Source organism: Pelobates fuscus, chromosome 3, assembly GCF_036172605.1.
Source record: "Pelobates fuscus isolate aPelFus1 chromosome 3, aPelFus1.pri, whole genome shotgun sequence".
NCBI lineage: Eukaryota > Metazoa > Chordata > Amphibia > Anura > Pelobatidae > Pelobates > Pelobates fuscus.
In genome coordinates, this window is record NC_086319.1 from 145,381,620 (window position 1) to 145,399,335 (window position 17,716).

At 40.0% G+C, this 17,716-nt stretch overlaps 1 protein-coding gene across 2 annotated transcripts in view; it reads left to right on the forward strand.

The window, feature by feature from the left end:
- The window catches only part of HMMR (hyaluronan mediated motility receptor), a 64,949-nt gene that overhangs the window by 12,140 nt on the left and 35,093 nt on the right, over positions 1-17,716 (forward strand). For both annotated transcript variants that reach the window (XM_063445281.1, XM_063445282.1), the window contains exons 4-9: positions 6,280-6,357; positions 7,516-7,704; positions 8,486-8,572; positions 15,006-15,117; positions 15,828-15,893; positions 16,552-16,625. In XM_063445281.1, the coding sequence (XP_063301351.1) occupies positions 6,280-6,357; positions 7,516-7,704; positions 8,486-8,572; positions 15,006-15,117; positions 15,828-15,893; positions 16,552-16,625 (606 nt within the window). The remainder of the gene's footprint in view (positions 1-6,279; positions 6,358-7,515; positions 7,705-8,485; positions 8,573-15,005; positions 15,118-15,827; positions 15,894-16,551; positions 16,626-17,716) is intronic.

Sequence of the window (17,716 nt, forward strand, 5' to 3'; positions counted from 1 at the left end):
ACGCAGGAGGTTTCCATGCCAGAACTCCAAGACGTACACCTCTACTGACCAAAAAGCACACAATAAGTCCGCTCCAATTTGTTCAGAATCCTATGAATAAGCCACAAAAATTTGGGGATTCTGTTCTGTGGAGCAATGAAACAAAAACAACTTTTCGGCCCAATGCATCAGCAGTATGTCTGGAGGAAGAAAATTAAGAATACTCTGAAAAGAACACGGTCCACAGTTAAGCATGGTGGTGGCTCGATAATGCTCTGGGGCTAGTTTGCATTCTTTGGCACCTGCAGTGTGTGGAAGGCAAGATGGATTCATTGAAGTATCAAGAAATTCTAGTAGAAAACGTCATGCCATCTGTGAAGAAGCTGGAGCTTAGGCATAGTTGAACCTTTCAACAAAACTATGATCCTAAGCATACCTTAAAATTCCACCAAGGCATGGTTGCAGAAGTAGTCCTGGAAAATTCTACAATGGCATCAGTCACCTGACTGGTGGGATTTGAAGAAGGCAGTTGCAGCACACAAACCCAAGAATATCACTGAAAAGGGCTTCCTCAGGAACGCTGCCTGAAGTTGGCATCTGGCTATGCATTTCGTTTGCAGCCGGTCAAAACAGCAAAAGGGTGGTCTAGTAAGTACTAAAGATACTTGCTGTGAAGGGGTTGAATAATTTTGAGACTGGAAAAGTGATTGATGCATTTGCAATTGAATATGCGGAAACCACTTGAATCAATTACTTTTGCTTGATTTATTCATTACAAACCGCTACAAATTCTGTACATTTTGGCAAACCTGATTTTCAATGGTATTGAATAATTTTTTATTAAAACTGTGTATATTTGAATTAGACTATACAATATTCTAGCTTTTCTTGGGATGGCCAAAAGATAACTCTTTTGCTGCTGTAAAATTACAACTCCTATAATACTCCCAAGTGCTGGCCCTTTTTCTTCATAATGAGAGAGGGGTAATTCTCTCTAGGTCTACTCTGACCACCACATTCTCTGTTTGAATCTCTCCTGAGCAGGGCCGGACTGGGGATACAAAGCAGCCCTGGGGGAAAAAAAAATATACATGCCAGTCCCGTAAGTCATTGTGCTGTGTAACCCCTGCAGGACGGGTGACGGACGGGGTCCGTCATCCAGGGAATCCCCTTAACGACGGGTGACGGACCTCGTCCGTCACGCGGTAAAATTAACCCCAGATCGCCGCGATCGTGGGGTTAATGGTGCTCCGGTCTGCCTCTGCATTAGAGGCAGACCGGGAGCACCGGATCGGGCTGCCCCAGCACATGTACCCGCTCTGACAGCATGTCAGAGCGAGCACATGTGCTGTGTATACTTACCTTCCGCCTCCCTGCACTTCCGGGTTCACTGTGAAGTGCAGGGAGACGGATCAGTGCTGATCCTGCCCCCTAGTGTAAAAAAAAAAAAAAAAAAAGTAAATTTAAAATCCCACCCCCCTTTACCCATTTTAATAAAAATTTAACCCCTTCCCTGCCAATTGATCACTGACTACAGTGATCAATTGGCAGGGATTACATTTTAATATGATCTGATTTTTTTTTTTTTTTTTTTAACCCCTGAGGGTTAATTCTTTTTTTTTTTTTTTTTTTTTTTTTTTTTTAACCCTCAGGGGTTAAATTTATTTTATTTATTTTAAAATTATAAATTTAGCTAGCTGGGGAGGGTGGAAGTTAGTGGGGAATTAGGGGATTTAGTGTTAGGCTAACTGGGGGTTAACGTTAAAAAAAGTTTTAAAATAAGCTTTAAAAAGTTAAAAAATTAAGTTAAAAAAAGTTTTAATAACGTTTAAGTAAAAAATTAAAAAAAATAAACCCTTTACCCAGTCCAAATAAAAATTAACCCCTTCCCTGCCAGTCGATCACTGCCTACAGTGATCAAAATACAGATCACAGTATTATACTGTGATCTAATTTTTTTTAACCCCTGACGATGAACTTTTATTTATTTTTTAACCCTCAGGGGTTAAATTTATTTAATTAACTAATTTAAATATTGTATAATTAAATATTTTGCTAGCTGGGGTGGGTGGGAGTTATGGGAAAATGGGGAATTTACTGTTAGTGCTGCTTACTGCTAGTTAGGGGTTAACGGTAAAAAAAAAAGCTTAGAAAAATGTTAAATCTGTAAAAAAAAGTTTTACGAAAGTTTAAGAAACTTTAAAAAAAATTAATAAGCATAACAAAAGTTTAAAAAATAGTTTTAAAAAGTAAAAAAAGTTTTAAAAAGTTAAAAAATACATTTAATAACGCTCATTACCACTACACCTGGTGTAAATGTAAAGTTTGGAGAAAAAAAATGGAATGGCTGTGTCCCAAATGTGCCCCTCCGATGTCCACATATACCTGGCAAAGGTACATACGGGGGTATTTTTGTACTCAGCCGACATAGCTGAGCAACATATAAAGTATTATACAGTCTTGGTACACATAAGGTTTGCCAAATATACTGTGCAAACTCACTTTGTGTGTCAAAAAGGCAGAAAAAACGCTTATTACCACTACACCTGGTACAAGCTAGCGGAAAAATTATCCCACGCTAAGGTTCAAAATATGCCTTTTGAAATACCCTGGGGTGTCTACTTTAAGAAATGGTAGGCCTTTGTGGGGTAGTTTGAATTTAAAACCTGCGAAGATGCTTGGAAATTGCACTTAGGCCCAGCGTCAAAATCCAAAGTTCTGTAAAAACTGATATGGCTTGGTCTCCAATATGGCACTGTAGCTTCACGAAATAGTGCCAAAGACATACAATGGGGGTGTCCTTTTACTCAGAAGACTTAGCTGAGCATAATTTGGGGGGTTTGAACTTAGTGGCACATATGAAATATACAAAATGCAATCCGTATGTAAAAAATGCACAAAATTATTTTTTACCACATACTTTGGCATGTAATGGTAAAAAAATGGGGGCATGTTAAGGCACAATATGCACCTTATGAGATACCCTGGAGTGTCTTCTTTTACAAATGGTAGGCCTTTGTGGTTTTTTTTTTGAACAGTCAAACTGTTATAATACCCCAAATGGAAGCATAGGCTCATTAAATCCGTCTCTCAAAATTCTACTGTGAATACTGACAAGGACAGGTCTCCTATATGGCACTGTAGCTTCACAAAATAGTGCCAAAGACATACAATGGGGGTACCGTTGTACTCAGCAGAAGTAACTGAACACATAATAAAACTTTGTACAGGAATAGCACACACCAACTTTACAAAATACACATGAGAAGTTCTTTATTATAAGTTTGTGTGCGAAAACCCCCAAAAAACACAATTTTACTCCAATATTTAGCAGAGGTTGGCGGTAAAATGGCTACGTAGAAAGTGTCAAAACAACCTTAGGTAAATAGCCTGTGGTGTCTACTTTATATAAATATATACTTTTGTGTGGCAATTTTGTATTCTTTTATGGCTATAAAGCTTACAAGACAAACATACCAAATTCTAAAATCGCTCCACATTAAAAGTTTATTTTACTCCTTGTGCTTTGTGACCTGTAACTACCAAAAAAAACTTAAAATCCCAGACACATTATATATTCTGTAAATCAGAACAACTAAATGAATTTATTTTTAATTACTTTCCTTAACCTGCACTAATTGTGGACACATTATTATTGCAAAAACTGTTAAAAAAATCAAGATTTTTAATTTTTGTTTTGCTTTTTTCTGTATTTTTTAATAATAAATAAGCATTTATGTAAATATATGTTACATCAAATTAAAGCCCTTTCTGTCCTTTAAAAAAACGGTATATAATATGCGTCGGTGCAATAAATTAGTAAAATGCAAATTGCAGTTGAACGCAAACAGCAAAAAAGAGCAAAAAATGCTTGTGTCATTAAGTGAAAGACAAGCTCTGTCCTTAAGGGGTTAATAAATAAAAATATATATATTTCAATCCTCTCGGGTGGCAAGACAGAGTAAAACATTTAACTATACAGTAAGCATACCCACATACAGACATTCTCACTGTCACAAGCTCATTGATGCACAGGCTCACAGACAGACCATCTCATTGATATACATACGCTCATTGACATAAAAACACAAGCTCACTGATGCACACAAATAGGCTCACTGACAATCACCCTGACGCACACAGACAAGCTTATTGGTACACACACAAATTTTAGTACAGACAAACTCTGACATGCACAGGCTTAATACAGACAAGCTCATGGTCACACACCCACATTCTCACGACAGACAAGTTCACTGACACACACATGCTCCATACAGATAAGCTCAATTACACATGCTCAATACAGACAAGCTCACTGACACACGCACACGCACACATACACACATGCTCACTCACTATCAGGCACAAGCTCACTCACTATCAGAAGCTCACTCACTCCCAGCTGGTATACTGGGGTCTCCTTCTCCTAAACATTCAGGCAGTAACTCGCATACAAGCAATCAAATTTTTTATTTTTTTTTTGGAAAGAGAGAACCTTTAACCACTAGGATTAGTACAGAAGGGATTCTCCTGGAACCCTTTCTTTTGCAAGAGAATTGGAAAAACTACCTGGTTGCTTCTCTTTCATAATTTTAGAGCCATATTGATCTTGCCCTATACATTAACTTCTCGGTGGGGTAAAAATAAACAAAAATCTCTGCATATGTGGAAATTGTTTTCCTAGGGGATCATACTAAATAGGCTGACGATGAGCACAGCATGACACACTGTTATAGTTAGCGCTGTTGAAATAACCACACAAATTGTCTCCCCGATCTCAAGAAACCTCATCAGACCTGATCCAACTCCCTCATGTGTCAGTCTTTTTATTTTATTAATGAGTGGTCTAAGCACAATGGCACTGGGCTGCCCTGCAGGCCATTATTCTGAAGTTCCTCTTTTCGCAGGACTGTCTTCATTTTCATACGGTTATTGTGTCTCTTATACTCAGAGCACATCTGAGTGCTGGGTTCCAGTTTAAAATGATCTGAACACAAAGTCCACCTAAACAATAGCACACATTGTCCATACTCAGACACACATCAACAGGTTCAGTCATAGATCACTCACTAGCAGGCACACCTGCACAATCACTGTCATAGCTGAAGCTTACCTGGCACTGTTAGGTGAAGTTGCCATTTTGTGGCCTCTTCCTTCAAGTGAGGTCAGCAATGTGTGTGCGGGGGCGGAGCTTGTGTGCAGAAGGTGGGGCTTCCACCCAGGTGGAGGGACTTACTTGCAGGGGTTGGACATGTGGCCAGAACTGATTTCAATTGTGTAGGGAGTGACTGGTCTGATTGCGGCCGCACCAGCCCACAGCTCCTCCCTCTTGACTCCCCTCGGACTGATGCAGGCTGGCACAGTCCGAGGGGAAAATACTTAAGAGATTAGCCCAATGATTTGGGCTATTTGCCCAGCCCCAGGTCCCGGCGGCCCACCGGGAAATTTCCCGGTATCCCGGTGGGCAAGTCTGGCCCTGCTCCTGAGGCCAGTTCACTTCAGGACACACCATATACCCTCTAGGGATCGGTGTCTTGTCTGGCTCAAGGTAATGCACCAGGTTAGTCTTTGAAAGCTTCCTGAGCCAAAACCTGGGATAGCACACAGCCCTGTCCCTTTCTACCACCATGACCACTTCAGAAACGTGAACACACTGAAAATCCATGGATGTCATGGCAGACCTATTCCTCTTTCTTGCCAGATGACAATGCCAGCGTACTCCATCTCCTCTGCCTTCTTGTTGTAGGATAATGTACCATTGACTCCATCTGCTATGCCCCTGCATAGTTTAGATTAATTCACCAAACAGGTGTTTCCGTTTGTTTGCATTGAAGCGTACTTTAAAATAAAATAAAAAGTTACCTGCGCTCTCTCCTAAATCCCTATGTATAGTTAAACAAATTGAGTTTATTTAGGTACTCCAATGGCCATTGGAGGGAATGCCCGCCTGCCCAGTCAAGGCAAACCCCCTCAGGTGGGTCCTACACTGACCTTTCACCTTGCCACCTTGAGCTTCTGGCAAAGATATCTCCACTGAGACAGAGAGGGGTATTTTTTATATACACCCCTATATACTTGTTAATCCTTAATAGGGAACACATGGGATGGGCTGTGTGATACAAAAGTTAATACAAATACGAAAAAAACTAGTCCTGCAATCACTCCTGGGCGGCAGCAACGACCACAGTACACATCAGCAGACTTGTTTTTTCGTATTTGTACTTTAAAATAAACTGTCATGGGATGACTATTGTATATTAATCAGAAAAGAGTTATTGATCAATATGTTCTTCACAGCCAAACTTGAGACAGAAGCCTGAAAAGGATCTAGAATTCTTGAGAGAGATAAAGAAACAGAAGATGTTGGAAAAAGAGGTAAATTATATTTGTTGTACGGAATTCCATTTAAAGCATATTGTTCTTATTGTGGAGAGCAAGAGTGCACGGAGGACGGACAGCAGCTGAAATAGCCTGCCCTTCGGTGGGTCCCCGCTCAGAACTCAAGCTGGTTTTAGCTCATCTTGTGCCATTACAGAGAGAACATCTCTCAAACCTATCACACTGGTCCCACCCATACGGGCAGTCCAGATCCAAAATGCCAGCAAGTTCCCTCTGCACGAGAGATACAGCAACCCCAGACTAACGTTTCAGCCTTGTTAGGCATCATCAGTGAGGCATAGCTGATATCTCCCTAGGCACTCACTGATGATGCCTAACAAGGCTGAAACAATCGTCTGGGGTTGTTGTATCTCTCGTGCAGAGGGAACTTGCTGGCATTTTGGATCTGGATTGCCCGTATGGGTGGGACCAGTGGGATATGTTTCAGAGATGTTGTCTCTGTAATGGCACTAGATGAGCAAAAACCAGCTTGAGATCTGAGCGGGGACCCACCGAAGGGCAGGCTATTGCAGCCGCTGCTCGTTCTCAGTATTCTCTTGCGACCCATTTTTTTTGCTCTCCACATATTGTTCTTATTCTCTGGTTACTGTAAGTAAAACAATCACCGACCGAAGCAGTCTAAATAAGTGGTTCACAGCTTTGTGTTTTTTTTTGTTTTTTTTCTTACTTCAATAGTTGTTAAATAATTTCTAGATGGAAACCTTAATTTCAATGCTGGGGTATGTGTGTACAATATATAATTATTTATTTTATAATATGTTTTATGTTCAGGATTGGATTATTGAATGGAAAATTATTGTGGGAGGGTTCATTAAATGATACAGAACCATCCATTTTCATTTAACGTGAATCCAGGTCATCTAGCGAAGCTTTAATGAAAGCACTGCAGGGTCCATGTTATTCTCACCAGAGGTGAATTTCTGCTCACAAGCTAATTTTTTACTCTACAATGTCTAGTGGAAAGTTGAAAATTTGAGTCTGGTCAACCTTTACGTGTATGATTTTTTTTTTATAAACTTAGCTTTTTCTTTTGTTAAATATCTGGATTATTGCAGTAATGTAGGTATTGCATCCATAAACACATTTGCATTGTAAATTTAAAATGGTAATATTCTTGTTTCTTTTGGTTTACAGATTCGTTCACTTTTAAAGGAACGTGCTGAGCAGGATAAGAAACTGCTGGCTTTGGAGGAAGAATTTAAAAAGACTGAAGTTAAACTGGTTACAGCTGTGCGGGAGAAAAGTTCCCTCTCTGCAAACATTGCTTCTCTAGAGCGACAGATTGCTGACCTGAAAAAAGCAAACGAGCTCTTAAAAACTAAAGTAAATACTTGTGCAGTGATTTAGTCAATATAAAATGTTTGTGTTTTTTTTGTTTTGTGTTTTTTTTTTTTTTTTTTTTTGTAAAGGCTGCACTCCTAACATAACATATATAGCCCATAAGAACCATTTGGCCCATCTAGTGTTATGCCTATCCCAAGCATGCTTAAACTCCCTCAAGGGTTAACCTCTACCACTTCAGCTGGAAGGCTATTCCATGCATCCACTACCCTCTCTGTAAAGTAATACTTCCTGATATTATTTTTAAACCTTTTGCCCCTCTAATTTAAGACTGTCCTCTTGTTGTGGTAGTTTTTCTTATTTTAAATATAGTCTCCTCCTTTACTGTGTTGATTACCTTTATGTATTTAAATGTTTCTATCCTAGCCCCCTGTCTCGCCTTTCCTCCAAGTTCTACAGGTTAAGATCCTTTAACCTTTCCTTGTAATTTTAACAATTGCAAGGTCGTTTTCACTCACCCTCTGTTTCACTCCTCACAAGTTAAATTGCTCAATAAGCCGCTGTACAGCTGCTGCTTTCAATGTATATCCAACATGGTTCAGATTTGTGTGGAAGTGCAGCTTGGGTCTCTGGAGATGAGAAATCATTCCAACTGCATGTGCACAGAACTTGGTTGATATTTCCATAAAAAAAGGAGAAAAAAATTACCTATTTACATTTTGCAGTGACCGACATTTGAATTATAGAGAATAAAACGTATTATGAACCTTCTAAAACTAGTTTATTATTGTCACTTTTAGTAAAATACCACTTATTCTCTTAGTTTTCTGACGACAGTGCAAAGAAAAGATTGAACAGTTTGTCTGCTGAGCTGATGGACACCAAAAATAAAGTGGATGCTAAAGACAAGGTTAGTGTACTTTATTGTAAGTCTGCAGGTAATTATATTCTACCAAATATCTAATATTCAACGCTGCATAGTTTGTTTCTGACACTGTTTAAATTGGACTGGTTTTGAAAATCGTTCTTTAAGGACAATCGTCACCTCACAACTTTTTATTTTTGTATTTTATTTCATCCAGATTGAAATGCAAATAGATTTTGTCATATACAGAAAGAAGGGATGAGTTATGTGTTTGTGTTTTTTTTTTTTTTTTTTTTTTATGTTAAAAATTTTACTTTCAAAACTTGATGAAAAGTTTATTCTAATAAAAAACATTTTGAGCTGACTGTTGTCCTATAATGGGATTTGATATATTGTAATGTACCAAGTGTGCTATATTTTCATCTGCATTAGAATGTTAGACATCAGTTTATTAATGTAACACTCTGTCATACTTGGTAAGCAAACCTATAGGGCAATTCCAATGTATAAACACACATTAAAGGACAATTGTTACCTTCAAACTATTATTTGATATAATTCTTCATTAAGTTTTGAAAGGAAATGGATCTTTATTTTTCATTATTCTATTAAATGGAGTATATTCCCCACAGTTAGTCTCCATGGTCTTCCCTTTAAAGAAGCAGGGATGACCATTGAGACCAGCTGTAGGTTTTTTTGAGAACTGTTTGACCCAAGGTGCATGTATATGGCTGAAGGATCCAGTCATATACTAAAGGTAGTTTGTCCACACTGGATCATGCAGTGATGGCACCCATTAATTTAATTGCAGACCTTTCTCCACACTCTCCTTAAACGTGTTCAGTCATAAAAGGTATATGTATGCATATAAAATATGTAATATGCATTTTTGTATATAACTCTAACTGAATACAGACAGGTATGTTGGTGTCCCTTAAAAAGTGAGCTTGTTTACTGACTGAGGAGAATGTTGGGCATTCTCACAAGCTCACACTACACAAAGTGTGACAAAACTTGGTTCTGATTATTCAAATTCAGTATCTGTCTGCACTGGTTTAAAAAATGATAAAAACAATCCTACTGAAAGGACTGTCACCTCAACACTATATTTTTAAAGGATCACTATATTGTCTGGAAAACATGGTCTTGTTTTCCTGACACTATAATCCCTAGCGCTCCCCCCCCCCCCCCTCCCGCTGGTTAAAACCCCTTTAGCCACTTAACTTTATCCTTGGCGCTGGTGACCTCTGACGTCAGCTCTCGAGTGGAGCAGCATGCACGGCAAGAACAGCGCGCATTAAAAACACCCATAGGAAAGCATTTCTCAATGCTTTCCTATGGACGTTCTGCGTGATCAATGCGATGTTCGCATTGAGCATCGCAGAAGTGCCTGGATATTAGTCTGATCAAATACTTCTCAGTTTTGCAGAAACTGTAGAAACTGTAGAATCTGGTGGGACCAAAGAAAGAGTGAACATTGTTACAAAATTGCATGACCCATCATGGGGAACAGAGCTCAGGTACTCCTGGCATCATTACCACTATAGCAGGCTGCAGTGGTTATGATGGTTGGAATAACTTTTTGATGTGTTACTCCAAGCATCATAACCATTTAAGTGTTGTGAAGTGGTAATGATGCTTAAAGTCTGTATGTGCAGAATTTCACCGCACAGTCATCTCTGCACTTGAAATGTGCTTTTTTAGATGGAATAGCAAATCTCCATCTAAGCCTATTAGCAAAGCCTGGGTCTTAGTAAGAGAAGGTGCTATAGTCCTGGATTAACAGACTAAGGTTGGAAATTTATATTAAGAGGTAATTGTCGGAAGTACGTCGTCCGCGAATAAACTGTTTATACACATGCAAATGAATTTGTACTCCATGAACATTCTAATCCAATCTAATTTGGATAGCTAGAGGCTCCAGCTCCCCCCCAAAAAAACACCTATAAGCGATCTGGTGTCTGCGCAATATTTCTGTTTTCAGTGCAAACCTTCTCCTCTGAGCCATGGAGGCTGGCAAGATATCTGCGGAAATTTTGCTAATGTTTGTGTATGCATATCTTTGTAATTATGTCAAACACCAGTACAGCATACAAACACACTCCCGCTATCTAACCAGGGCTAGAGTCATGCAGGTACACGTGGGAACGGCGTTCCTGCACTTTTTTCAAAGCAGGAATGCCGTTCCCAGGGATGCGCAATTCCTATCGCACGACGCCCGGGACATGCTGGGCCGGCCTTAGGGGTGTGCGAGCTGTGCAGCTGCACAGGACGCCATTTCAATAGTGTAACCGTGGGCGGTTCCCTTATTTACCTCTATAATGTCTTAAAGCATAGAACTTAGCAGGGCTAACCATACAGATATCTTAGCCATAATGTTATATAGTTAGTAAGAGATCCTCTATTTAACATATGTAAATAATTGAGAATACAATATAAAATAAGGATTGTCTTGGAAGCAATAGTTTTGTCTTTTAGATATTTATTATATAAAAATATAAATATAGACATATAAAATCCATTATAGCAGAGTTTATAAGATGAAATTAAATGCTTGCAAATATCATTAATAGGTTAACATACCCTTCTGAACATGTCATCATGTCAGCCTCTCAGTCATTTTAAGATGGAGCAGCGTCTGTCTCCAAGTCTCTCCTCTGTGTGTTAACATTTAAAAGTACACTTATTTATACCTTAAGTGTCGTCATTTTAGAGTCACCATAGTTCATATATGAAAAAGTAACTTGTCTACTTTAAATCAATTTAGGACCTCTCTTACTTTGGCAAAGATACAAGGCCATAACTAAAGGGTGCACACGTCATGGAAATTTTCCTGACTTAGTTCAAGATGGCATCTTAAAGTCTGAATAGCTTATCTGTTGTTTATACTAAGATGTAAGTGCACAGTCGTGGGAGATTCCCAGATTTGGGGAAGTTCCATTAACTTGGGGTTACCACAGTATATTGTGTACTGAAAGAGTCGTAGTATAGCCTTGAAGCTTGTTTATGCATTATTGTAATTCGTCTGGGACAAAATGGCGCAAACATATTATGCACTGAGGTTATTGCTTAAAGAAACATCTATGAAAAACAATATGTTCCATTTCTAACACCTTGTCAGTTTGCAATATCTCTTAAAGACAAAGTACACAGTTTAAGAAATACAACATTTCATTCTAAAACTTGTAATATTTGCATTTGCCCATAACAATAGGGGCGCCATGAGGCCGACACAGCTTGCAAGTTCTACTGACAGGCAAGCTGTTCTAGAGATTGCAAGGTGCCAGGACTCTCCCTGCAGTATCTTCCTTGTTGTTAGTCAGAGACAGAGTGCACACAGGGGATTTCTGACTTCACACTGCCATAGGAGTTTACCTGGTGCAGAGTGAGTCATGAAAGGCGGAGTTATGCTCTGTCTCTCTACTCCCACACAGAGAATGGCTGCCTGCCACTGAGGAGCTCGGCGGGGGAGTGCACACGAAGATCAACACCGAACACTCCTGTCCAGCACAAAATAGTAAGTTAACAATATGGACATATTTTGGGTGAGAGAAAAGCACACTATGAGGGAAATAGAGATTGTGTGATAGAAGGACTTTGATGATTAAGTGGGTGTCATGTGGCTAATAGAGTTTAGAAATTGAGGAGGGACAGGGGGATAATGTAGATAGAAAAGCGTTAATACTTGAGGAAGAGACGGGGAGGGAATGGAGAGACAACAGAGATTAGAACTGGGGGAAGCACAGGGGGATACAACCGTGGTTAGAAATTGGGGTGATGTGATAAGTGAGAGATTGGTGGATATAAAATTGAGATAGTTGGGCTAGAAGTAGGACGAGACACGGTTTGGAAAGTGTTGATATAAAGAGAGACAAATGGGATAAACTAGAATTGGTGATGGGAAATGAGGGAGAGATGCAAGTATGGAGGTGTGTGTGTGTGTGTGTGTGTGTATATGTATCTATATATATCTATATCTCTATCAGGTGAAAGACACCAGTGAGGGAAGGAAATCACAAACACTGGCACTAGACACGGAACAGGAAGTGGCCAGGGGGCACTGTGAAAATATTTTGCACAGGGCGCCTAAAGGTTTAAGGCCAGCCCTGTGGGCAGGTAGTTATTTTTTGCTTTTAGCCCTACTTCGGGCTAGCAGCAGAGTGACTGGTCAGGTCCTTGGGCCGTGACCAAGGTCCCAACATCGGGAGGGGGCCCGACGGCTTGCCGGGTGTGAGGCACCTCCCGTCTGCCCGGTGAGGGAGCCAGCACAGTCTGCAAAAAAAAAAAACGAATCCAGTGGGCTGTCTCTCCAGTCTGCAGATCTGCCGGGTGTGAGCTGCAGACTGTGCTGTATCTCGCGATCTCTGGCCAATCAGAGCGTTGCTGCGGCTTACCACGGCAATGCTCTGACTTCTGGATATCGCGAGATACAGCACAGTCTGCAGCTCACACCCGTCGGAGCTGCAGACGGGAGAGACAGCCTACTGGACCACCGTTGGCGAGGACACTAGACCACCAGGGAAACAATGGTCTTACTAACCCCCTCTCTGAGTATAATTTTTTGGGGGGAGGAAGGGGCGGGTTGGATCTTGTGAGTTCCCACACTTTATTATTTGTATTTTTTTTCAGGACTTGACCCCCTGAATCTAACACAAATATTATATACAAACTGTGAACATTACAGGGGCGGGGCCTGGCAGTCGATTGAGACAGCAGCATGGAGCTGGACCTCCTCCTGTAAATCTTTTATAAAGACCGAAATTGAGCTATATTGCTCTTTTATTTATTTTTTTTGGCAGCAATCATGTTTATAATGCCGGGGAATACTCAGCTGTTCAGTAGAGTTATTTTTGACGGCGGCTACAGAGATTTCAATGTGGCCTGCAGTTTCAGTCAGGAGTATAGAGGAGGACGATCCTCAGGCTTGATTTGGAGCTAGCTAACAAAGAGCCCTGTTTCCCCACCCCTTCCCCTTTCTGGACTGGTGGGGGATATCCTGGTCCCCACTGGTGAATATTAGCGGTGAGCCAGACGACAATAACGAGACAACTGGTGACTTGACGGGTTGAGGCCTAGGAGTTACAATGGCTTGCCGGCATGAGATTCAGTTCCTCCTGGCTTTTGATTGCTCGGAGATCGGAGACTTGCCTCTCCTCCTGATGGCAGAGTCAAAGCCCCACAAAGTCGTCCTGTCCATCGACATGGCTTACCTACTCGTCTTCAGCGGTTCCCCAAAGGGACTCTGCAGAGAAGAAGGCGTGCAAAGATACTGCGGAGGTAATTCCGCATTGCCTAGACCTTCATATTTGATTCACCTCGACCCGCCTCAAGAGACGTACAGTTGGTCACCTCCAGCACTGTCTGCCTAACCCTATGCAATCTGGCCTATACGACCCAGGGGCTGCTACAACAAGCTCCGATTACCACCCTGGTGAAAATATTACTGGATCGAATGGAGGCGCCTTCATAACATGGCTGACCGTAGCAGCAGGCATTCACCATCTCTCAACATAGGCTGAGCAATCCTCAGGCCCTTTATGTAGTTTCTGAGACTATGTTGTTCTAACCTGTCTTACTAGCTGACTACAATAGTCTACTCTACTTACCCAGGGGTATCTCTTCCCAGAAATGTTCCTTAGTCCTGTTCTATTATACTCTTACTTTTCTCTTTCTTTTTGCCTCCTAGAATAATGCTTCTGATGTCTTCTTATTTTAGTTCCATCGACAACACCTCCTGTTTATATCACTCTCAAAAGCTTTGTTGTAATGTCTATGAAAGCATGTATGCAATGCAAAAATAAAGCATTATAAAAAAGTGAACATTACATTCAAACATTCCCCTGCAATCAAACACTAAAATTATATGCAAGCAACCCTTCAATCAAACACCAACAATATACATTGTACTATAGAGCCAGTATAAGCCACAGCGCTGTACAGTTATACAACCTAGAAATTTGTTTTGACTTGGGGTGCCTTGAAAAATATTGGGTTGCCTGGAACCTAAAAAGTTTGGGAACCACTGAGCTAACCTTTCAGCCTGTAACAGCCACAATTTTTGGTATGGCTAGAAGGACATGTGTAATTTGTGCCTTAGCTATATCTTTAGAAAGGAGGGGAGGCCGCATGGGAACGATAGTGCTATGAATACAAATTTTATATTCTTAGCCATGTAGTATCCCTTTAATGTGCACATCTACTGGTGAGCTAGCGACTAGAACTTTGTCTTTAGATAAATTTTGATGTGTAGTGACTGCAGTTATGTGCATTGTCACATTAAAAAAAATATATATATATATATATATATATATATTATATGCGTTCATCATAGAAATTCAGAAGTTATTTTAATATGACCATAGCACAATAAACAAACAAGCATTTTATGAACTAACCTGCATATAAATTTTATAATACTAGTACCATAACAAATATTTTGTTTGATCTGCATACTTTTTTTCTTTAACTTGTTTTGCAGGAATTAAGTTGTCTCCAAGTAACCTTCGAAAAACAGATTACTTTACTTAAAAAGGATTTGGAATGTTCTACAGCAACTTTAGAGGCTCTCATGGAAAACAAAGTATTTCTGGGTAAGACTTGTAAACTTTGGGTGGCCAGTACTGTCTTTTTAGTATTTGCCATCTGTTGCAGAGCTCCAATACTATGGCTGAGTATCTCTGCTACAGTCCTTCCAGTCTGGAAGAAATGCCGTTTCAGCGATCATAACCCACCTTCACAAGCACTAGATGCCACTTAGTGAAGGGGAGAACAACAACAACTTTTATTGAAAACCGCACATCTATGCATGTCCCCACAGCCTCATTTGCGTACATAGTTGCACAGGCAGAAAAGAGACATGCGTCCAAGTTCAGCCTTCTTCGCATTTATTTTTGTCGTCTTTTGGATCAACAGCAAAAAACAGACACTTTGAAGCACTTCCAAATTTCACACAAACTAAACTAGGAAAAAAATTCCCTATTGACCCCAGAATGGCAGTCAGGTTTATACAATAGGGTTACAGTACTACCCAATAGCTGTATACAGTAGGGATGCCATGTGTACACATACTCATTTGCACTGATTGTAATAGATTGAAGAAATACTTTTATGGTGTTGGTACAATTTGTTGTATGGTGATTGTTTATATATGCATATATAGCCTTGCTTATTGTTTTTTTTTAGGATGTTCTTATCCATTTAGCAAAATTCAATTATTTATTATCTTGTATTGATTCTAACTGCAAAGACCTGCTTTTGAGAAAAAAATATTTGATGTTCATTATCCGGTCTCTGTTTTCAGAGGAGAACCATCATGTAGCAAATATGCAACGTGAAAGCTTGCAGAAGGAGCTGGATCAAGCACAGAGTAAGATTTACTTTTATTTTCTTTCTTCTCCCCCCCCCCCCCCCTTTTTTTTTTTTTTTTTGAAGCAACAATGTTGTGCAGTGTAATGTTTGTGACTTTGCACTCAGCCATATCATTTAAAATTGGTTTTATCATGCATTTATGACCTGTTACAAAGCAGAAAGAAACCCAAATCAACAATGCAGTGTTTGCTGTTCTTTTTGATTACCAGTCAATTCAATAATGATAAAGCGATATCCATCAGGTCTTGCCACTAAAATCCTATTTGTCCATGGGGATAATGAAAACCAGTCACATTCTATAAATATATATTTTTTAAAAGCCTTTAGTCCAAATTAATATAAAAAATTTACACCAAGTACTGCAATTAGTAACTTGAGTTCCACCAGGATTATCTTAAATGGATTTTTTTTTTTTTTTTTTAAAAGTACATTATCAACATCAAACAAAATCACCAAAAGAAAAAAAAAACATGCTACCGTCAGAATTTTGAGTTGTCCAGAATAGACATACTGAGCATGTACAAATTCCCCAAATAAAGCTTGACACACAAAGCTCCACATTATTGCGAACCAATTCACAAATTACATCAATGCATCATGCTTAAAACAGAGAATTCCTCCCTTTTTTCTTTTATATTCCTACTTCTGTTCCTTAGGCTCAATTAAAGCATTAAGGAGAGATCATACAATTGTTCAAGAACAGATGTCTGTTTCCCAAGAGCAGCTAAAGGTAAAATTACATTGTAATTGGTCTTCGTGTGTGTTTTGTCCACAATTAACTACAAGCTTGCCTTGCCACAACCGCATCCGCAAGCATGAACATGACACAGAGTGGAAAACAGTGTAGCATTGCAAGAAACAGCAGAATTTTTATAATAGTAGTACAAGATTACAAATCGGGCTAGGGTAACATGTAGTGGTACTATTGAAAGCATGGTATAGTTAAGACATGTTTAGCGTGTTAAACGTTAATTAGTGTGCTTAGATAACTCGTATGTATGATTACCTTAGCCGCCATGTATTCGAGAGTGGTGTAAGGGTTAACTGACTGGTGGCCAGTAGGTGTCGCTCCCCACAGGACCCCATGGGAGAATTATAACCGACCAGAAAATAATAGTGTAGAGCCCACTTTGTCAACTTAAAAGAAAATGAACCACACGCAGACAAGGAGTAGCCCAAAAAATAAACTCTATCAGAATATAAATTTGACCCGTTAAACATGGGGGAAATACTCGGGCTTCAGTCAGCCAATAACAACCATACGTAGTATATAGTCCCACAAGGTGCTGCCAGCCCAGCAGCATGGACAGTGTGTGTGTGTGTGTGTGTGTGTGTAGTGACTTTGTTACTCTGCAGCCTCGATGGTCTCAGTAGGCTTGTTGATTCAGGGGGTATACCACTGACGACCTGTTACCCTAGTACAAGTTGAAGGTGCTGCGATATCCCTCACAGACTGGGGAGAGAGATAGGAGATACTGCGGGAGTATTATGCAGTAACATGCTAAGGGATCGGCTGACTCCCTCGGGAGCACTGCAAATAGGTCTGGAACAAAAGTAAGTTCGCCGCTGTGATCTCCATCTGCTACCAAGGTAGAATGGCAATGAAACGTTAGGCTTAAAACTGCCAATTTCGGCTATCTCAGAGCGGTTTGCCTGGAGCCCACAATATGTTCTACCGTTCAGCGCGGCTGTCAGGCTCCGCTCCCCTTCCACCTCCCCCTTTTTTTTTTTTTTTTAGTTTCCTCTCTTCCTTTTATTCATAGTTAGCTAATGTCTAATGGTCACTAATGTCCATATTTTTTATTTTTTTCCTTTTCCTAG